The 24,061-nt window shown below is 34.8% G+C and overlaps 1 protein-coding gene across 3 annotated transcripts in view; it reads right to left on the reverse strand.

Annotated features, from left to right (window-relative positions):
* The window catches only part of LOC150107214 (roundabout homolog 1-like), a 742,051-nt gene that overhangs the window by 506,373 nt on the left and 211,617 nt on the right, over positions 1–24,061 (reverse strand). For all 3 annotated transcript variants that reach the window (XM_090391071.1, XM_090391072.1, XM_090391070.1), the window contains exon 2: positions 11,178–11,471. In XM_090391071.1, the coding sequence (XP_090247197.1) occupies positions 11,178–11,471 (294 nt within the window). The remainder of the gene's footprint in view (positions 1–11,177; positions 11,472–24,061) is intronic.

Here is a 24,061-nt window from a genome sequence, read left to right on the forward strand (position 1 = left end):
TACATAATCAGGTCAAGGGCATAGAAAACTGTGATGCACATTCCTTAAGAATACGTGGTGATATGTCATCCAGTACACCTCTGATTCTTTCACTTCCAATTCTCCTGATACTTGCTTCCCTTCTATATATTGCACTCAATCATTTACACCAGTATGATATATGCTGATAAAGTGCTTGTTCAATAATTCCACTATATCCTATGCAACTGTTATTCTGCTGCTATGACTATCCACCAGTGTAAAACTGCATAATTATTCTTTCTCTTGTTTGCCATGTAGTGGAAAAATTCCCTTGAGATAATGTTGGCCATACCAGCCATTCTCCTCTCATACTGCACCTTTTCTTTCTTGAAGCCCTGAAGAGTATAAAGCTTGCACTTTACACTCTGTAGGGATCTGATCACCACCAGCTGTTTTGTACCCACTCCATAACATTTTCTTTTCCAGCACAGCTTGCTTAATTTTACTGTTCATCCATTTCACTCCTACTCTATTTACTCTGCACAGTGCTGTGCAATCATAACCAGCACTCTTCCTCCTCTTTTCACATTTCTATCCTTCCAGAAAATATTATATATCCTTCTTTCTATTCCCAACATCACATCCTCCTCAGACAACCAAGTTTCACTTATTCCAAATATCTTTGGGCATACTGACTCAACCACTGCAACAAACTCGGCTCTTGTTTCAAATAATCCTTACATTTGTGTACAAACATAACAATACAATCCCTGTGTCTTTGAGGCCATTCTACCAGCATCAACACACATTTATAAATAATGTTTTCAAATAACATTTATTGAAATAAATATGAAGTTTTGTTTTCTTTCCTTGCAAAATATCATTATTTGGATTATTCCACTTCACTTTTATAAACGAGTTTCTGTTTTTATGAACAAAAAAATGATGTTAACATGCATCACTTGCTTTCCAATTGTTAGATTTAATATCAAAAATTTATATCCAGTGATATTCCTATGACATCCAGTGCTTAACAACTGTAGATGGGATATGGTGAAAATATATGAAACATATCCTATACAGACTGATTCCAAATTTATGCTCATTTTGAAGATTTCGAATTGTATCCCCCTACTCTGGTCCTAGAACTGAAATAGAAATAACTACTCTGTCTAATTTTTTACTGTTTTGAAAGTTTTCACAAACAGGAGTCAAAATATATTACTGCATTTTACCATTTTGATAAAAGAAATATGGCAATAATACTATTGTACCAGACAATTCCTTTGCAATCTACAGAGCTTCCTATTTATACTAAGTTGTTCAGCTGTTTGCTGAAATTATTAAGTTCCAGAAGTAAATTTCATTATAGAAAATTGTTTATATTAATGCTCCAAAAAAAAGAAAGTTAAGTATTGTTACATTTTGTTTTTCTGAAAAAAAAAAAAAATCCAAATATTACTACTTTTATGCTGCTGGTTTGCCATTTCTGAAAAATGCAGTCTTAGAAATACTGCATAATAATTTTTCAGATTGTAATCTAAAAGCTAGATTATTCTCACTCCTATTGAGAAAGAACTCTTCCCCAGAAGTTACACTAAAGAACCTCAAGTGGTAGTGCAGTATTCATTTCATTTCCAATTCATTGATTGATTAGCTGATATCCTAAACAGAAATACTGATATTTCTTTTACACATAGATACAGTATTTATATCAAAATAATTTCTTCATTCCCCAAGATTGAAGGGGATAAACTGTCTGCAGAAAGGATATAGAGCAGATAACAAAGATGGTTTCAGGACTGTACAATATGAGGATCGACTGCAGGAATGTGGACTGCAGAATTTGGTGAATAGAAGAAGGATAGGTGATATGATCGAGACTTTTAGACTGTTGAGCAGCAGTTACAGGATAGACATTGGAGAGTTCTTTCACTTGGTGGAACGGCAGGAAGGAGCGATGACAAGGGGCCATCCCTGGAAGTTACGAAAGGAGGCTGTGCGCAAGAGGGTGAGGAGTGGTTTCTTTGTATGGAGGACGGTTGAATTTTGAAATGCATTGCCTGAGAGAGAGTGGTTGGAGCAGGAACGGTCAGTGGGTTCAAGGAGTAGTATGATAAACTTTGTGTTTCCTAAAAACAACCTCTCACGATGAGTCTTTTGACTCCATGGAGGCCTGGATAGTAATAATAATAATAATTATTAAAAATTTATAGAGGGATAAGAATTTTTTTTAAGTGTACCTATTACATAAGTGCTTTTTTTTGGGAGGGGGGAGATACCCACATATTCAACTTACAGATATTTCAGATTATAATTTATTTTCAAAACTGTTCACAAGACAATTGAAAATCATTTCAAAGTATGTACACATAGATTTTAGTATAAAATAACAGAATAGCTACTTCAAAAATGTCATGCACCTAAACTAGCAGTCAATGCATTTTTCAAATGTGCAGTGATTTCTTCTTTTGCACTGCAAGAAAATACCAAATAATAATAATAAGAAGAAAAATACATTGTTGTTTTTTTTTAATTGAGTGATCATTTCAGAATGATATATTATTTACAATGTTCTTTCTTTCTTTCTTTTTTTGGTTTTTCAAAATAAAGCATACATCAGAATTATTTGAAATGTTCAGCAACTGAAAATCTGAAATAAACATAAGAATGACATTAAAAACTGACACAGCTTTTGCAGCATGTTAACTTGTTTCAAAACTGTTCGTTTCAATTCATAATGCATACATCTTTCAAATCAGGGTGGGGCAAACTAGACAACACATTATTATAAATGTCAGGATTTGTTTTTTTTGTAAATCAAACCATGCAAGTGCAGAAACTGTAACATTGTGCAAAATGATTTATAAATAGAATTATAAATAAACAAGACATTCTTTAGAAGGAAGAGCAAACTTTTAAATAAATACCTTTGTAATAATTATCTTCAATAAAGATTTTTTGAACAAAATAACTGAAAGGGATCTTAACCATAATCAGACAATATTATTGGGAAAAAAAAATCTGGCATTTCTTTTTCTAGGCTGATAATAGATTTAGGTTTACATGCAATAATTGATATCAACCATTTCCTGTATATATCAATGCTGTTTTTTTCTTCTTCAAATAAAAAAAAAAAAAAAAAAAGAATGGAAGTTTCTCTTATTTTGTCCTGCTATTAATAATAAACTATAATTATATGAAAAAAGGACTAGAAATATAAACATATATTCTACGTGTTTAGGCTATATCTCTATTCAAAATTGCAGTCACACAGAATATATAATAAGGAACTATACATTATGTGCTGCTTAGTAGCAACGGCTTACTGTGAAACATTTACTTCATAAAATAATTTTGTAAGGGCTTATTATCAGTGAGGATGTTGTTATGACAGAAATGATAGGGACTGATGAGAGAATAGAGGTGTATGAATTGGAAATACTTAGGATACTGCAGAATCCCAATGCAAATGTGGTTGTGGAATTACATGGGATATCAGTTTGAGTTTTATGAGAATGAGCAAAGGAACTGGCAATGTCTTTGACTAGGCTGTTTATTATTACTATTACATACTTAAAAATAACATATGCAGCCCATTTCCCTCTCTCTCTATCTGTGTGTGTGTGTGTCCATTCGTCTTCCAACCATATACATAGTCCTTCGGGTTCACTGAGCATATCATAGAGCTCATAAGCATTTCCCATCAGTTTCTCATCACCATCAATTTCTTAATATGCATCCACAAGAGTTATGGCAGGATACTATGAAAGTGCTGCTACATGATTATGTTTATATTCAGAGCCGGTGCTAGGGTCTTTGCCGCCTGCATGCAATTTCTATCTAAGCGCCCCTGTAATGATCCGGGTGTGTGTGGTTCTTTTACGATAATAAAAATTTAAATTATTTGAAATTTCTTAAATAAATTTTGACAGAACAGCCACACATTGGTTCGCTAAATGTAACGAACCGGAGGTGTTGACTAGGCAGGATAATCATTAAAAACCTGAATATTCAAAAAATTCTCAAACGTTAAAGCAAATTTTGATAAAGCCACTTCACTTTAATCGTTGAATATAATGATACAGGGATTATAGCCTTCTCACCGACCCGAATCGCTAACAAAATTAAAATGAATTTTAATTAAAGTTAAAATTTATTTCAACTAAACTTTAAAAAATTCTTGCATTTTACAAGTTATTAAGAATTTAGTAACTTATAAAAATTATTAAAAAATTTTTACAAGTGGAACTATCTTTTAGGAAAATAAAAGAAACTCAAGATAGATGAGAAAATAAGAAAAGAATTCAGAAAGAAATAGAACATTTAATATAAGTTTAAATTTAATATGTACATCCCCATTACCAATCTATAAGGGTAAAGGGGGATGCATAAGACTGTAAAAATTACAGAGGAATAAAGTTGATATCCCACACAATGAAAATCCTAGAAAGGGTTCTTGATGGAAGATTGAGGAAGGAGGTGGAGATTGCAAAGAAACAATTTGGCTTCATGCCTGGTAGATCAACAACAGATGCTATCTTTGGGCTACGGCAGATGATGGAAAAGTTTCGAGAGAAACAACGGGAGCTGCATCTGGCATTTATTGATCTGGAGAAAGCATACGATAGAGTGCCAAGGCAAGAAGTCTGGAGGTGTCTGAGGGAGAAGTAGGTTCCGGAGAAACATGTCAGGTTGGTGCGGGAGATGTACAGAAATGTGAAGACAAGTGTTCGGACCTGTCTGGGACAGACAGAAAGTTTTCAAGTAACAGTTGGCTTGCATCAAGGGTCATCATTAAGTCCATTTCTGTTTAACATTGTGATGGAGGTGGTGATGGAGGAGGTGAGAGAAGATGTGCCTTGGACAATGTTATATGCAGATGACATCTTGCTGTGTGTAGATTCAAGAGAAGAAGTGGGAACTAAACTGGAAAGATGGAGAAAAGTACTGGAAGAGAGAGGTATGAGACTGAGAAGAAGACAGAGTATATGTGTTGCAGAGTGGGCGGCGACCAGGAGAGAGATCTGGAGCTGGAAAAAATGTCATCAGGAAGGTGAGGGACTTTAGATATTTAGGTTCAACAGTGGAAGAAGATAGAGGAGCTGAGAAGGAAGTGGGATGCAGGATACAAGCGGGTTGGAGGAACTGGAGGGAGATGGCTGGAGTGTTATGCGATATGCCGATCAATCTGAAAGGCAAAATCTATAGGACAGTAGTGAGGCCAGCTATGATGTATGCTATAGAAACTGTGGCCCTGAGAAAAAATAACATCAGCAGGATGGAAGTAGCAGAGATGAGAATGCTTAGGTGGATGTGCAGTGTGACCAGAAAGGATTGTCTATGAAATGACTATGTGAGGGGGAACAGTGAAAGTTATGAACTTAGGAGCGAAGATACAGGAGGCAAGGTTGAGATGGTTTGGTCATGTGATGAGGAGGGAGGACGAATATGTGGGAAGAAGGGTCATGCAGATGGATTTACAAGGAAGGAGGAAGCATGGGCAGCAAAGAAGAGATGGAGGGAGCTGGTAGAAGAGGACTTGAGGATGAAGAACTTGAATGTGGTGACAGCCCAAGACAGGAGGATGTGGAGGAGACTGATCATCAACAGTGACCCCCACTTAAGTGGGAGAAGCTGCAGAAGAAGAAGAGGAAGAATATAAGTATTCAAAAAAAAAACATCTTTACAAAATAACAGAAAATAAATTAAATTACATAAATATAGTTGAATTTTTTTAAATTAAAATTTTAGGGTTTTTGATTTCATATTCACAAAATTAGAAATAATGGTCTTAATGTCTAATTCCGCACATATATATCATTTTCAATAGCTATTAACACCAACTAACAAGCCTTTTTTGTGACATACTTATTCTTAAGTAGGTTTTAATCAATTTCAACTTGGAAAAGGAACATTCCTTAATCACTACACTAACAGGTACAGTTAATAGTATTCTTAAAGCAATTGAAAAGTTAGGGAAAGATAAATTATTGGACACAATAAATTACAAATATCGAAAGGGTTTTGAATATTTAAATTATCCTTCTACAAAATATCCTGGAAAGCACATAACTCGTCTTATATAATAGTTCTATTGCATTTACGTCTTTACTGCTGCCGTCCTTCAAGAGAATCTCTAAATTGTCACAATTTTTTCGTAAATCTTTGTTATTAATTTGTAGTAATCTATACAAGAAATTGAAATTATCATAATATGTTTTTAGTTGTTCAAAACGTTCTATTAATGAACACACTGCAACTTCTAGAAGTGTATAAAACACATTCACTCTAAATTTATCTTCTGGTGATAGTGGCGTTTCATCGTAATGCTCATAGTCAAATTGTTGTGTCTTCTTTCGTCGTCGAACTTCAGTACCAGTTTTAAATTCTTGTTCTCCATCCACCTCTTCACTCAGTTCTTTTGCCGTTTTTAGAACTTCTTTAAAATTTGTATCTGACTGATACTCTTGTAAGAATATTTTTAAGTTTCGATAGATTCTAAAGCAAGTGTAATGTTCATATTTTTGTTTTGAAGCATTTTACTCACAGGGTTTATTCTGTTAAGTAAATCATGCCAAGTTATAAGAGAGCAAATAAATTTGTAGTCCTTTATTTTAGCACATAATGTTTGTGCTTCATGCTGTTTCTTTATTAAAATTTTCATTATTTAAAATTTCAAAAAGTGCATCATAAATTTCTCCTAACTGATATCGTAGAGGGCGGATTGCATTAATTTTACTTTCCCATCGCATTTCTGATGGCTGTTTCAATGTTAATTTTTTACGAATTTTAAAAGGATTGCCCAATGTTTGTAAGAGAATGAAAAGAAATTGTATATTTCTTGAATAATTGCAAAGAAACTAATTGTATCTGCATTCGCTTTGGCTGCATCGTTAATGATTAAATTTAGAGTATAAGCAGCACATGGCACGTAAAAAGCTCGAATCTTTTTTTTTTTTTTTTTTTTTTTGTTCAAAAGCAAATTTTGGAGCCCATATTTTTACCCTTTCATATTTTCCCCATTGTCATACCCTTGACCTTGCATGTCTTCAATGGGAATGTTACATTTTTCCAGTTGTTCCATTATTGTTGCACATAAACCACGTCCTGTGAAATCTGATATATCTGCAAAACCTAAAAAGCATTCTCTGATCTTGACAATTCCATTGTCACAGGAAACAAAGTGAATAATAATGGTCATTTGTTCTGTTTTACTTGCATCAGGTGTGCAGTCGAAAATTATGGAATAATATTTAGATTTTCGAATTGATAATAAAATTGTATCCCTGATTGCGTTACTTAGTTTCCAATATTTCATTTTGACTGTCTTCACTCAAATAGTGTATCTATTGTTTCATTGTAGGGCCCTTTCAACATGATTTTCCATAACAGGATCAAACTTCGCAAACAGTTTGACTAATTTTAAAAAATTGCCGTTATTCCTTTCATATAATTAATCAGATGATCCGCGAAAAGCTAAATTTTGGCTACCAAGGAATTTTATAATTTCAATCAAGCGTTCTAAAACACTCGTCCAATGTTTCATTTCCATTTCATACATGCTTTGAGTCTGGCAATCAATAGTAGTTTTGTTTTTTAAATTTTTATCAAGTTCCTTCCATTTTAAGAAATTTTTCATGTGAGTTAAAATAGTCTCATGTCTATGCAAAGTTGTACTTACATTTCTCCAATGTTATAACCTTCTACAAGACTACTTGATTCAGTAGGTGCGAAAAGTTTGCAACAAAAGCAAAAAAACAGATTTTTAAAGTTTCGAAAAAAATGAGCCATGTTCTTGGCACGAGCTTCCCGTTTTCCATTTTTCTATTATAATATGTGTCGCCAAATTTACGACTATATGTATCTCTGGGATATATTATATTTTTTCTTTTGAACAGGCCCCATTTCAATTAAACCAACTTGTAATTTTTCATCAATATTTTCCCATTCACCTGGATCCTCTAAATTTACAGATTAACAACGTGTTAATTTTGTGGTCAACTACAACTAAATTTTCTCTTAACTGTTTTTCACTTAAATCATGCGTCTTATTATCTTGTTCAATAGTTGCAATAGTACTTTCATGCAAACTGGATGATGTGCATGGTTCATCAACTCTGATTTCTGATGTATCGAGTTGGTTACAATCTGCATCAGAATATTTTAATAAATTTATTAAGAGCCCCAGTTTGTTTCTTAATATCTGCTTCTTTCGCAGCATGACGCTTACGATTTTGTGCTCCAGATAACTTTTGTTTAATTTTTGATTTCATTTCTATTTTATACCCACAAGAAATTATTACACAACACAACACAGAGACGAAATAATAGTCCGCACTGCGCTACTGTCAGTAGTCTACTGAGATGAGTAACATATTACACAACACGACACAGAGACGAAATAATAGTCCGCACTGCGCTACTGTCATAGCCTGAGATGCGTACCATATGACTGGTTAACTAGCAACAAATGTTTTGTATGAAAATTCGTTTCTGTGCATAAAAACCGTTCACCGTTTCACTTTAGATAGACTGCAGTAGACACAACATTCTGCAGACATTCTCGCTGCAAAATTGTAAACAGCCGGCTGATCAAAGAGGCGGCAATATACAATTTTTTTAAATTTTTATTCGGTGTATCCGGCCTTATTTATTTTAATATTGATCATTCTAAGAATTTTTTGTTTTTATTATAAAAATTTTGTTTTTTAAAAATGAACTTATGAACCATGTCCCGGCGGCAGCGCCCCCTTCGTAGCGGCACCTGCATACCCACTTCCGCCGGCCCTGTTTATATTATTACTAATTCCTATTAATAATTTTCCTCCAAATTAGTATATTACTTCTCAGCACTCCAATATTGTCATATTTCATATTCTGGTTTTCGAGGGCACTTCTGACTGAATCAATCCACCCAGATCTTAAGTCTGTTGGTCTTTTTTCTGCCATCTTGGCATCAAAAAATGACTGTTTTGCTATACGATTTTCTGTTTATGTGACTGTATGGTCACTTAAAAAAGTTCACCTTAGATTAGCTCTGCTTACAGATTTTTGAAAGATAACAATGTCAAATTTCTTCCTAATACCTTCATTTTTAATATGATTCTGCAATTGATGTCATCTTCACCCTTCTAATTTTTCTCAGAATTCTCATATCTGTGGCCTCTAATCTTTGATCAAAACTATCTTTGATGGACAGCATGGATTTGCTAAAGGGAGAAAATTATTCAGTAATCTACTTACCTATTACAATAAGGTGACTGCTTCCATGGACAGAGGAGAAGGATACACAGTAATATACTTAGATTTTGCAAAGGCTTTTGATAGATTACCAGATGATAAGTTGATAATCAGACTGGAGTGGATGGGGTTGGATATTAGATTGGTGCATTGGATTGGAGACTGACAATCTGATAGGTATCAACAAACTGTATGGGGAAAGTGATATCCAGGAAAAGGAAAGTTACTAATGGTGTGCCTCAGGAGTCTATTTTAGGGCCATTGCTGTTTTAACTTGAATATTAATGATATTGGTGAAGATTTGGATGGAGATGTTCAGTTGTTTGCAGATGATGCAAAGTTGGGAAAAACCATGAAGAGTAGAGAAGACGCTGTGACCTTACAGGAAGACTTGAATAAATTGAGTGATTGGGCACGGGAATGGGAATGTGAGTTCAATGTTGCAAAATGTAAAGTTTTAAAATTTAGAAAACAAAAATGGGATGCAGAATTTATGCTTGGTGAGGATATATTTTCGGTGGTGGAGGAAATAAGAGATCTGGGGGTGATAGTGGATAAGGATCTGAAATTTAGGGGACACATAGTCAAAATTCTGAAGACAACACAAAGGCTTCTGGGAATGATGCAGAGGACACTGACTTGTAGAAGTAGGGAGATTTTTGTTCCATTGTATAAGGCTTTGATTAGGCCACACCTATTGTGCCCAGATTTGATCACCTGGTTTTCAGAAGGATGAAAAGATGTTGGAAAGGGTCCAGAGGTGACTGACTAAGGCAGTTTCTAACCTCTGGAATGTCAAGTATGAGGAAAGATTGAGAAGATGCAACTTGTAGAGTCTTGTGGACAGGAGGAAGAGGGGAGATATGATAGTGACCTACAAGTTAGTAAGGGGTTCTTATATGATCAATGCTGGAGAGGTTCTACAGAAATTAACGGGAGATCAGGAGAGAACCAGAGGTCATCCCTGGAAACTGTATAAAGAGGGTGTGAGTAGGGGAGTGAGAAGTACGTTTTTTTCATGCAGAGTTGTGAATGATTGGAATGCCTGGCCTGAGAGTGTGGTGTCTGCAGAGAATTTGAGTGTGTTTAAAGCATGGTATGATGAGATGTGTGTATGATAAAAGGACCACATAGATGAGTCTTTGACTCCATGGGGTCTTGGGTAATAATTAATAATAATAAATTCTCTTCTCCGTTGAGAATACGGTTGAAGTTTTCAATGTTGCTGCTTATTTTCATATTTTAATTTTTTTTTTTTTAATCCCTGATTTTCATGCTAGATTTGTTACATTGTATTATTCAATTTTACTTATAGAATCCTGGAGACATGCACTAGATTTGTTTAGGAATACATTATGTGTATAATCAATCTTTTCAATTCAAAATACCTGTCTGTAGTATTTGTATCTCCAAACATCTCTTTTGTGTTATTCTTATTCTCATAATTATATTTTCTCTAGTACCCTACATATCATGTATCTCCTCTCTTTTTTTCTTTTTTTTTTTTTTTTGAATGTTAATTTTTCATATAGTCTGAATATGATATCTTCAGTAATCTCCTGTAACATTTCATCCACTTTCATGGCAACCAATTCCTCACCCATGTGTAGTTAGAGTCCATAAGTATATTCAGAACTCTTGATCTTGTGTTTTTGTCTGTTTTTATTTGTACACTAGCTTCAGAATATTACAGTACTTTTTATTAATTCATTAATATTAATTACACTGCACTTTGAAAAGCCTAGAATGCATTATCATTTAAAATGAATCATGCAAAACTTTTCATAGGTCAGAGATTACACCAGACACTTTACGTAAAATAAATAAGCTTTTATATAGTCTTTAAACAATCCCTTTGAAAAGTTAAGTTTGAGTATTTCTCAAAATTCATGTTAAATTTATAGATATCGGTATTCTAATGTTAGAAGAAATTGATTTTTACAGCCATAAAGAAGAAAAAATCAACCACTTACCAGCTATTTCAAGTGTAGCATTCCTACTTCTTGCTCGTCCAACTTCATTACGTGCTACACACCAGTAAGTTCCAGTATCTTGTTCCTTCTTAGAATGAATAACATGCAAAAAGAAAAGGGCACCACTGGGAAGAACCAAACGATTTGGAGTATCGTGGACCACTATTCCATCATGATACCATTCTATTGCAGGGGGAGGCTTTCCTTCTGCTTTACAATTAAGAGTGGCAGGTTCATGCTTTCGGACTAGAAGGTCAGCTGGATGTTCTGTAATTCTGGGAGGCCTTAACTGTGCTGTTAAAAAGATGAAACTATTGTACAACTTTCAGCATAAAAACAAACATATGCAAAAAATTATATTTCAACATGAACATAAAATACTAGATGACAGTAACACTGGAATGTCAACTAACAAAGGTAACAGCTTATCTCCATTTTCCTCCAAAAACTTGCTCTATGAAAAATCTCATCCTTATTCATTCGCATTAATCTGGTAATAATCCCTAACGAACTCCATCATATCCCCCTATACACACTGGACTGGGTTAATGATTAAATAAGTAGGGTTAACAGTTCAGTACAATGTAATTATACATTAATTATTAACAGTTCAGTAAAGTGTAATGTTTTAAAATTTAGAAAACCAAGCTGGAATGCAGAGGGATGTGAGGGTGATATCAGACAAGGACCTAAATTTCTGGAGACACATTGCTAAAACTGTAAGGACAGTGCGGAGAATTATGGCAATAGGACACTACTATGTAGAAGTAAGGATATTATGGTTTCATCATATAAGTTCCCTTAGATTCCCTTATTATCTTCTTATCTGGTATGAAGGCTTTGATCAGGCTGCATATGGATTATTATGCACAGATTTGGTCACAGAGTTTTAAAAGTATGAAGAGATACTAGAAAAGGTCCAGAGATTGAGGTACTGCAATATGCTAGTGGATGAGGGAGTAGGAAGGGGGGGGGGGGGATATGATGAATAGCAATATGGATAGGGGAGTAGGAAGGGGGGGGGATATGATGGAGACATAAGTTGTTCAGGGATTATTACCAGATTAATGTGGATGAAATTTTTCATAGAGTAAAATTTTTGTACAGAGTGGTGTGTGGTTAGAATGTACTGCCTGAGAGTCTAGAGAAGTGCTTTCCAAACTTTTCATGTTGGTGACACACTTTTTAGACAAACATAATTTCGCGGCACAGTAATTCAGTCTGATGTGCCTCTCATGGGTCACGTGGTCCGTATTAATGCAGACCGTTCAACAGTTGATTCTTGTGTAGCTTCCTCTATAGTCGATACATTTTGTTCATCACAAACGTCACCTTCAGCTTTTCTTTTATTAATTAGAAACTTATCCATTTTACGGGTAATTCAACACCAATTTGATAAATAAAACTGTGCAAATTTATTGTAAAACTTTAACAGTAACTAAACATAAAATACAAGCACCAGCTCTTCGTTTATTCACGTTGCAGTTAGAATAAACATCAATAATAACATTTGTATGAATAAGTGGTGCGCTTTATTTTTATTGGTCGAACAATAATAATACGATAATAAGAACCGAGCGACTACTACATGATAAAATCACAGGGATGAATTCGGCTGCATTTATTCTCCATTATTTATTGAAATATATTGATATGAAATATTCTTAAAGGTTAAAAATAATTAAAAGATAGTTTGTATATATAATTTTGATGGTGCTAACTAAAAGTTGTACCGGTACTTTGTGAAATGGATTCTGCTGTGGAAATTTTCAGCGATTATTCTGTTTAACGCTTTATGTTCGCGCAACACACACCTTCACATTGCAGCCGACACACTAACGTGTTGTGACACACAGCTTGGGAAGCTCTGGTCTAGAGAGTGCAGAGATGGTGAATGCATTTAAGGCATGCCAGGACCATACTTATGCACATGAAGCTCTAGCTGGAGATCCCAAAAAATAGGGCCAATTTAAGGGCTCCAGAGCACTCTAGCATCTCAGACTCTGTCAGCCTCAAGAAAAGTAAGTATGGCCCTGGGCATGACATGAAGATCTGTGTGGGTGACAATGGGACCTCCCATGATGAGTCCTTAGACTCCATGGAGGTCTGATGATAACAATAATATAGTAGGCCTTTTTTTATAAAAATTATTTTTAGAAAACTCACATAACTAGCTCATATACTGCACTTTGTATAATGAAATAAAAAGGACGGTAATTAACTAATTTCTGAATAATTTAAAACTTAATATTTCTTTCTCTGTTCTTGGCAAGAAGTGTTTATATTGGGGGCATAAACATATGTTTATATTTTTGTAGTCTTTGTTCTTGAGTGTGGGTATTGTATGATGGATGCCATTTTTTCTATAAAGTTACATTTATACGTTTTAGTTAAAGGGGGGGATAGAAAATAATGTTTTGAGGCTTTTGCAGCTGTTTTCCGTTTTTTATGAAGTAAGTAACTAAATTCTCTAATTTCTTATAAATACTGAATGTACACAAACAAAAAAACGACCAGTTCTTTATTTGAATGGACTATAAAGAGAACTTTATGATATTGATAACTCCGTTTTTTTATTATTATTATTATTAGGTTTTGACTAAACTACCGCTGTTGCTTATAATCTGTTTATTATAAACGAATTATTTAAAGCATATGAATGAATAATCTTACACTGCAATATCCTCCAAACATTTCTGATTTACTTACCTATTAGAAATACTATTACCATATACAGGGTGGTTCAAAATTCCGCGCACAAACTTTGAGGGGAGGTAGAGAACATCAAAAGCAACCATATTCACATAGGAAAGCATGACCGGAAACGCCACCCAAAAGTGATAGGTGACGCTGTTCGCCAGCGCTCCAGGTGAGCAATTAGGGCTACCTCATTCAAGCTTTCGACGTCGTACGAAGAACATGCGTCATTTTACGAACACTGAGATGGCAGAAATGCACATCGTTTACAGGTTAGATGACAGTAATGGACGAGCCGCTGTACAAATGTACAGCGGCTCGTCCCAAACAGACGTGTACCGCATCACCAAATATTTGTGCATTTGGATCAGAATTTGTGTGACTATGGATCATTCAGAGATCGCAGGCATGATATTGGGCGGTCACGATCGACGCGAAATCCAGCCATGGAAGAGGAGGTGTTGCATCCAGTGTATTGCGCGTTTTGCACCCTGAGTCCTTACATCCATTTCATCTGCAACGGGTTCAGTTACTGATGGCCGAAGATTATCCTCGACGTGTGGAATTCGAGCAGTGGTTTCTGTAGAAAAGTGCCATAGACCCAGATTTTTCAACTTGTGTTTTATTCGCGGATGAAGCTTCATCTACCTGCGAAGGGGTCTTCAATCACCACAATGGGCCCATGAGAACCCACACGCTGTGCTATCACATGCTGCACAACAACGCTTAGCCATTAATGTATAGGCAGGCATTGTCGCTAACTGTTTAGTCGGCCCATACGTGTTACCACCCCGACTGGACTCCCAGAAGTATCGGACCTTTCTGGAGGAAGTTCTGCCGGATTTACTGAACAATGTGTTCCAATTAATGTGCGTCGGCAGATGTGGTTCCAACACGACGGGACTCCAGCCCATTTTGGCATTTCTGTGAGTCAGTATTTGGACAGGTCCTTTACGGCTCGATGGATTGGCCGTGGTGGACCCGTCGCATTGCCCTACGCTCACCTGATTTATCGAGCATTGATTTCTTTCTGTGGGGAACCCTTAAAGCCATGGTGTACGAAACGCCTGTTGCTTCTGACATGGACCTTGTGGCAAGAATCGCCATCGGCGCTGCTAATATCCATCAAACTCCAGGTATTTTCGAAAATGTACGGCAATCAATGCGTCGTCGGTATCAGGCATGCATCGCTGCTAATGGTCGTAACTTTGAGCACCTGATGTAAAACCATATTATGTATCCAACTACTACCGAACCGTTCAGTTACGCCTAACAAAGTTTTTTTACACTACTTACTGCCTTGTGTCATTTCTGTATCTTTGTGTCCCTGTTAGAACCTTCCGGTCATGCTTTCCTATTTGAATGGTTGATTTTGATGTTCTCTACCTCTTAAAGTTTGTACGTGGAATTTTGAATCACCCTGTATACGTATATTTCTTTTTATTATTATGTCTCAATTTCTTTCTCTGCTCTCCCCCCCCCCCCATTTTTTTTTTTTTTTTAAACCACTGCGAATTCATTATTAGTTTTGTGCGCTGGCTCATTTCATTATAATGTATTCTGATTTATACGATGCTCTTCGAGTTTATTTAGACACAGACCTACGTAAACTGATCTACAGAACTCCACTGCAAGTTTCACAAAAGGTCGTGCACCTAATTACAAACTAGGAAAGGTCAAGCAACTAATTAATTAATACTTCAACTACGATAGAACTACGCGTTAACCAACATACTAAAATCACTTCTCTGTATGTGACGCTGTAAAATGGTGGAAAACCAGGAAGCATTAAACATCCTATTTTACAATCTTAAACTATTGTCCTTAGATATCACGAAACACAATGATGCATGAAATATAACGACAATGCAAAAGCTGAATTTGTTATATTTCAATTACTCAACATCGAACATTCTCAATGAAGTATTTATCCAACGTGGAGCAATCCATTAATTATTATAGTTCCATTCAAAAGCTGAATATAAGTTTACTATAAAATTGGTTCATTTTTTAATCAATCACGCATCAAAATAATTCCTAAATTTAAATAAATGAATTTCAGAATTGAAGTTATGATTCTATCCAGTAATAAACAATTTAAAATGTTGAAATTAACTTTATTTTTGCTCTTTTAAATCGATTACTTTATAAATACATCACTCTTCGAAGACCACCATGTGAGTTGGGAAATGCGATGATTTTGTGAAAAGTTAGCATGTATCGACGACATGCTATTATCTTTAATAAATGTTTACAAGTTAGATAATAGAAAGTTTTATTCACGCTACTCCGCCAAACCAATCACAACGTTTTATGATAGGCGCAGCGTTGCCTTTTTCTAAGTTTTTGTGGTATTTGTTTGTTGAAATTTAGATGGAAGTTTATTACACAGTTGCAACGATTTAATTACACTCTTCAATCAGCTTCCTTACAGTTAATAAGGGAAATACCGAAATACGGAAGGTTAATGCGGAAAAGTGTGAATCGTCCACCAAAAATTACTGCTGTCGTTTACGGCTTCACAAATCCTACACGGTGAGAATACGTCTAAAGAACACATCTACTATAAAGCGATCGATTCTGAGAAAGTCTAATGCCGAGCAAGTTGGAAGTATATTCCCAACAACTTTATGGGAAATTTGAAGTTTTCCAAGCATAAAAATATACTTGAAAAAGTCAAGTTTTTTTTTGCCTAAGAAAACGCATGCGAGCTCTGGCTGGTTTGTCTGTTTGAAAAGTATTTGGTTGAAACTCCGATGCACTGGAAATCATGCCGAATTATTTCAAGGCTAGCTGCAAAAAGTTAGCCTTGAAATAATTGCAAATAATTCCCATACACAAGATTACCATGTACACGGGGAGGAGGGGGCGTCAAGTTTATGCTGATTATCAAGAATATATCATTATGATCATTGTAGTTTTTAAAGTGTTAACTATGTTGCTTGTATAACAGTTGGAAAGTTTTTACCTATAAAGCACGTGATTTCGCGTGTTGGCGACCAATTCGTACGTCCTTCATTTCTTTCTCCCCTTCAGCACGAATCGACTATTCTTGGCAAGTCGCCAAGCGAAGCTCTTAGAGTGTGGGCGTACTATAACAGCAACAAATGACATCACTTGCAGAAAATACCATAAATATGGATTTAGGAATTAACGAAATTAGTGACGACATCATGCAACAAGTTAACTTGGTAGAAGTGAAACTGGCTGTATTTTGCATTACAACTCAATGCCTTCATTAATATAGGTTTTTTTTAACACCTTACTGTGTTTATTCGAAAGCATTGTATTACCTGCCTCCCATAAAAAGAAATATATTGGAGAAAGATTTTTAAGGAGGGGGACTCTTAGAACATTTAACATCAAGTTTGCAAAGAAGTTGTCAACAGAGTACACAGAATTTGAAAAGCACAGTATAGATTGAACACATTTAGCTGGACTAATATCTATAATGCATGGTTCTCATTATTAATTGAGGTCTTATCAAAACAACATGTGAAAATCAAGCAAACTCTGAATGATTTTCACATTTCGTGTCGAACGGTATCTACATTACAAGGTGACAGGAAGAAACTAGATCTCGAAAAATCATAGTGAAGATTAATACGAAGTATACTCGGCCCAGGAAAATTTGCAGACTAAGATAAGGATGAATTATTGGAATGTCGCTAGTATACGCGGAGAAAATGATGTAGGATATGATGTGTATATATACCCCTCCACCCAAAACATTCTGCAAAAGTAAAACATGAAAGTGACAATGATTGCCAATATTCAGTGGCTGGATTGAAAGGTCCTTCATTATCAGCATTATAGTCCTGACCAAGCTCCCAACAATTTCCATGTATGTATCAGGTTTATGGCATTGCTAGTAAATATTTTCAAGCAGCGAGAGGTAAAATCAGTCATCGATAGATGTCTTTGTAAGGAGCCACTCACAGTGCGCGACAGTAGCATTAAAGAACTTTGGAATAATGGAGTTCTCCTTTCATTTGTGTATTGGTTCAAAACAGAACAAACTATAAGCAAAGAATTTTCAGTTTAGACTCGTATATATTCATCTAAAACGATTTAACTAGCCGACTCAATTCAAGCTACCAACTGAAAATAATCGAATAATTAAGATTGAATTATAAGCAAATCATAATATTATCATGGAGGTAAATCCTTGGAGGTGGCACATAATAATAATTTGATTATAACTAGAATCCTAAGTGTTCGATTTTAATTACTAATTATTCCACAGTTTTGAATATTTTCAACTGACGACTAACTGATTAACTGAATTCTCATACAGTTACCAGTGAATTTTCGTTGCAGTTCGTATTAATGGAAAGGGTGAGAGAGCATCACTTCGAGGTCCGAAAACTTCATAGTAGAAAAATTAATAAAATGGAAAAACAATATTATTTTTTAAAACGTTTAAAATTCATTTTATTAATTATTATTATTAAACTAAAGGACAAAAATCATCAATTTCTTTCACTTTTTCGATGATTTCTCGAAATCTGGAATGTCAAATTTGTGAGTTTGACAACGTATAAATATACGAACTACTTTTAGAATGCTATCAAATAAGAGGGCGTGCTAAAACAATTTATAATCAGGAGGTCATCAGATATTTACACAAATGACTTGGCTTTATCATTTACCTTTCATAGCGGATTTTATAAAGTAGTAGGAGTCAAAATCTCGTATCCCAACAACGCTAATAAATATCTCCAACTTTTAAAAATCACAACATTCTAGAAAGATTTAAGAGAAAAATAAAAGAAGCAAAAACAGTTTTATTTTTATTTCACAATGAACGACAAACAATATATTATACCACAACTTCCTCCGATTTAGCATGAATATGAATTTTTTTTTTTTTTCCTGTTGCGACTAGGATTTATATATTCAATATACAAGTTCTGTTAGGCTGGGGGGCTTCACTGCACATACTTTGAACGTCATTACAATAATAAACCTATTGCTAGATCTTGTTCTTCTAGCTTCACTGAGAAGCTAGAATAGCACTGTTAACAATGATGTTAAACTACGAGAATGCGAAGTCGCTCAAATTACTGAGAAAAGTCTTACCACTGACAATGAAAGTAGCGAATATGCAATAGGAGGGATACGATGAAAGGAAAGAAAAGAAAGGCAAGATGCTAAATATAGCAAGTACACGGCACTTTGACGCTTGTGCGAAAAACTCTCATCCCTTACCCTGAAACCTGCGATGTGCCTCGTCTCAGACACGTTAGTGGGAGGACCCAACAAGTTTGGGGGCATAGTACTTGCGCGTTTATTACCCACCAGATATCGATCATGGAACGTTATCCAATCCCTTCCTTCTTGCCACCACTGTGTATAGTCTTTCTGTCCCCTACCACAGCGTGTAAAGAGGAAGGAGGATCAATACAGGAAAGAAAATCTTATGGGGGGGGTTTGTAATGTACTATTGTTTTGCAGCTAAAGACAATATCACATTATGTGCATCTAGGAAAGGTTCGTTAAAAAAATAGACAAGAAGGTGGAGGAAAGAGACAGAATCCAGTCTTTATTTCAGTGATTCTCTAATTAATGATTAAAAAAGAAAACTAAACGCTGAAAAGTCTTTGTATCTTTTCTTATCTCCTTTCAATTACTTTCCTCTCTACACATACAATGGAACTGTAATTACTGTCAAGATAACACTACAGAGTTAAGCGAATGATCAAATTAGAGTAAAATAAATTAATTATATAACTTAATATTAATAAATTACTAATTGAAAGACTTTGCTTTATACGGTAAACCCGAAACGGAAAATATGGTTCTGAGTTATGGAGACAAAAAGTCTACCTCATCTATTTTGTTGAAGTGGATCATTATCACTTCCACTTCATTTCACATTACTACCTGATAGGGTTCAGAATCTACACATAGGTGGTATTTGTGACAAATATTTTATTGGAACAAGAGAAATAATTACTTGCAGCATCTTGCAAATCCTAGAGAAATATTTCTAAGTTCCGCATATAAATATATTCAGTTAAGTTTGAGAATAAAATAACCAGACTGAGTTTTTGGGTGCCAAGTTAGCATAGCGTGTAGATGCAATTTCAGGCGATTCTTCAAGAGGTGATTTGCATTTCCCCAAGAAATATTCCGAAAAGACATCCATAAATCACGTAACCCGTCGCAAAGCGCTATACAGATTCCGTATTAAAGACATACTGCAGGCCTATGGTCCAAGGGGAAGTATAAATTATAATTTGTTCATTTTCGATAAGAACCGTTTCCAAAAAAGTACGAGCAAAAGTACATTTTATATATATGTGTGTCTTTCGAAACGAAATCTTGACAAATCCTTCTAAGGTGGAAAATAAAATAAAAAAGAACTAATTACAAAATTTAGGAGATTTCGGTCTCTGAGAAATAATGAAGTCAGAAAGACTCATCTAGAGTAGTTAATTCCGGGAGATGGCACAACCTTACCTTGAAGGCCGTGCATATGAAAACACAAACGCCCTCATGAGAGCCTCCGTAGCTCAGTCAGTATAGACGAAGCCCTTTAGTCGAAAAGACCTGGGTTCGATTCCCGTCAGTGATGTGAGAAACATTTATCTGGTCTCTTTCGACTAAAGGTGAGTTAGCCGGTATCATACGGAGGTAAGGGTTTTTTTTTTTTCAACCTGAAAGTCGGGTTTTTCGTCCTCCAGAACATGCAAACCGGCCCGATGAACACACATATGGATTACAGTCATGAATACGTCCCAGCCATATGATGGTCCCGAGCCTGGATAAAATCGAGGGATTTGGGGAACGCAATGGTGAATTATCCTCTAAAATTCTCACTAAGAATACTTTGTGGGCAATGCCTACAATCACCCACGGTCGGAAACGACTGAAAGGGAAAACCAAGTAACGGCTTCATACTCATAGTTCCGTTTTATTTTGTTGCACCAGTAGTGTTTACTCCTTTGTCACAAAAATAAATAAATAAATAAACCTAGGTAACCATCTTATACCACAAACTATCAACTTGCCAATTTTTGAGCCTTTATGACATCATTCCACAATAATCTTGGTTTTAAAATGTGCTTTCATACACAATTTCAACGAGAATTGTGTATGAAACCGAAATTCTGATAACCGAAGTTGAAATCAAGTTTGATTTCAACTTCGGTTATCAGAATTTCTCAAACTCAAATAGGCTGTTTCTATTTTAACAAACATGATTTTTGACTAAGTGTTCTTTCGTTGTTTCACATACTTTATTTAGAAATTTTGGTATACAATCCGAAACACTACGGCGAATATAAGTTTCAGGTCCTTTTATTTGGAAGTCGTCAGGTACTAGATACAATATGTAATTAACACTATGATCAGATTAAAGATTATATAATTCATGAACCTTTTTTTAGAGACCAAGCTCTTTTTTTTTCTTTTTCTTTATTTTCAGACTTTAGGCTTCCGACGTGGTGTTTAGCATAATTTGGAAAGCAGGTAGGAACATTTAAGTTGGTCTTTCTGTTGTACTGCGTTCTAAAAGGAGGGGAAAAAAATCGCTAACGATTTGTACTCTTTAAAATGTCAACAAAAGAGACACAGGTTACCGACTAAACCGTTGTATGCGATTTAATCCAGAAATTTCATAAAGATATTTTAATGATTTAAGTAAAAGTTTGGCACCTTCACGATCGGCTACGGCATTATAGTATATATTGCTATTGTCCAACCTAATAATAATAATAATAATAATAATAATAATAGTAAAATGTAGAAAATTAACAAAGAATACATTAAAACAAAAATTGTGCAATATTCAATATTTTGAAAATTTTTCACTTAGTCTTTCTGTAATGTAAGTTGACTTATTAAATTATACTAATACTTTTCAAGTGAAAATTACTCATGAAAGTACAAAAACATGGTCGTTCAGTATCATGTCTTTTAAACTATAATAGGGAAGAAACTCGTACTCTATTCTGTCAGAATGTTCTTACTTTCAGGAACCCATTTTTTTTTTTTTTTAATTTTAGCATAAACTTAGTTTGCCTACCTAGTGATAATGATTTAGAAAGAAGAAAATATCTGTTATCATTTTTTGGATATCCGTGATAAAATGATAAGGATTTAATGTATAGTATTAATACTGGAACTTCCGCCACCCCTAGCCAGTTTCTTCTCTATCGCTCATACCTCTTGATTTAAAACAAATAAAAAAAATAAATAAATAAAAACGCCGACAGGCATGAGCCGCATCAACTACACTACAGAAGCTACTACCGAACAGTATTTATCAATCCAGTGTAGAATAACTCACAAGTAACTTGGCATCAAATCTACTTGCTTTATTTCATTTGTCAACTTTTTTTATCTTTATTTTTCTGGATTTTTATTCCTGGAACAATAACGGAAATGATGAGATTAACATTGATTATCCTCAATCACAAAAACAACTTCTTTATCACCGAATTTACGATATGAACAACCTGCGGCCTTGTCCCACCCATGCAAGGCTAACAGCCTTTCATGGGTGGGACTAACATAAAAAATAAAGTTCTTAAAATAGCCAAAACGTTCCATTTTGCTGATAACTTACATTTTCTTCGGCTAAATGGATCCATAATAATCTATATCCGCTCTCTGATCAGCAGATTCGAATAAAAGCAAAACAAATAAAATGTGAAACCTGTGATAAAGATTTACAAACAAATGAATTCGCAGAAGCATCGTGCAACTTTCCGTTCAAACTGTGATACATATTTTCCCGCTTTAGAAACAAATGGGCACTTGAGAATTGCTTGTTTAGTTTATCTGTTTAAAGATGCGCGCGCGCGCGCGCACGCACACACACACACACACAATCAACACTTTCATATCTACAATCCCGCGTCCGATATACTCAGCATTGTTTAAAACATTGTCTCATTGCAAAATAACTCATTCCCCTATCCCCTAATACTTTTCTGCTTACCAAACTATGCTCAAGCATTATTTTCTCATAACTCAGTTGTTCCCGCTACCCAAAAACGAGATGTACAGACTTAAAAATAGTACGCTGTTAAATAAACTTATGGCAATATAAAGACAGTTTAAGTACAGGAAGCCGTTTATAGGCCATGTGTTCAACATTTTCAGAAAGAGGAGTCACGGATTGAAATATATCCGAACAGGTGTAACTAAAGCTAGAAGTTTGGGGGAAATGAATAAATAAAACAGAAAAATTGTTAACTTTACACGTCAAATATCTGAAGACCGACGGATGCTCTTCAAAAGACATGCGAAGAAATACTGCTTTTTTTTTTTTTTTTTTAACCGAAAAGGAATTTTAAGGTAAATAGAATTCTGGTTCTTAAATAAACAACAAAAATAAATTAAATTAAGGGAAAATCAGTCTAAACGTAGGGTTTGCTAAGTGATAATCAGTTAACTGATTATAAAATAAAATAAAAACAATCAGTTAACCTTTTGGCAGATCGAATAAGAATATTTATGAGATAAATACAAACTTTAATATGTCATATAAACATATGATGTGTGCCATGCGAATGATGGTTAGTGCTTCAAGTGATAATGGGTCTCCCAATGAGGTTTACGGGCTCAATGGGGATGTCTATATAAAATAATAATTATTATTATACATTGTATGGTATTAATATACACATGAATTATCTATGTAACATCATTCTAAGTCTACTCGAGATTTAATCGTAATTGCTTTCAAATACCGTCCTCCCTCACTTAAAATCATGTCATATTACCAACATGTTCGTAGTTGATCACTTGATCACGGCTATTTCATATACTTTTGAAATCAAATATTTCCAAACGATATTTCCTGAGCAGTATTTCGTGGTCTACAGATGAGAGTCCAACCAGAGTTGAAAGACGGCGACTTCAGCTACCCATTTTACTTGGCCCATGAAAATACAGTATATTGAAAAACAGTTTAAAAAAACTGTATAAACAAAATGTTTTTTTTTTAACTTCAGTTTTTTTACAATTCGTATCGCAAAGTCGACATACACAAGCAAAAAACTTTTTCATGCATATAACTGAAAAAAATATAAAAATACTAGACACAGGATATCAGATAATCATCTTTACCATTTATTGCGAATTGGTGTTTAATCTTTGGAACTCAGGGTTAAACTTGTCGCAAATAAAGAACCCACACGCATTCTCTAGATACATTGTACCCTTCGTAACGC

Source organism: Typopeltis vanoorti, chromosome 4 (genome assembly GCF_054136105.1).
Source record: "Typopeltis vanoorti isolate ZY-2024b chromosome 4, IOZ_Tvanoo_1.0, whole genome shotgun sequence".
In the NCBI taxonomy this organism is placed as follows: Eukaryota; Metazoa; Arthropoda; class Arachnida; order Uropygi; family Thelyphonidae; genus Typopeltis; species Typopeltis vanoorti.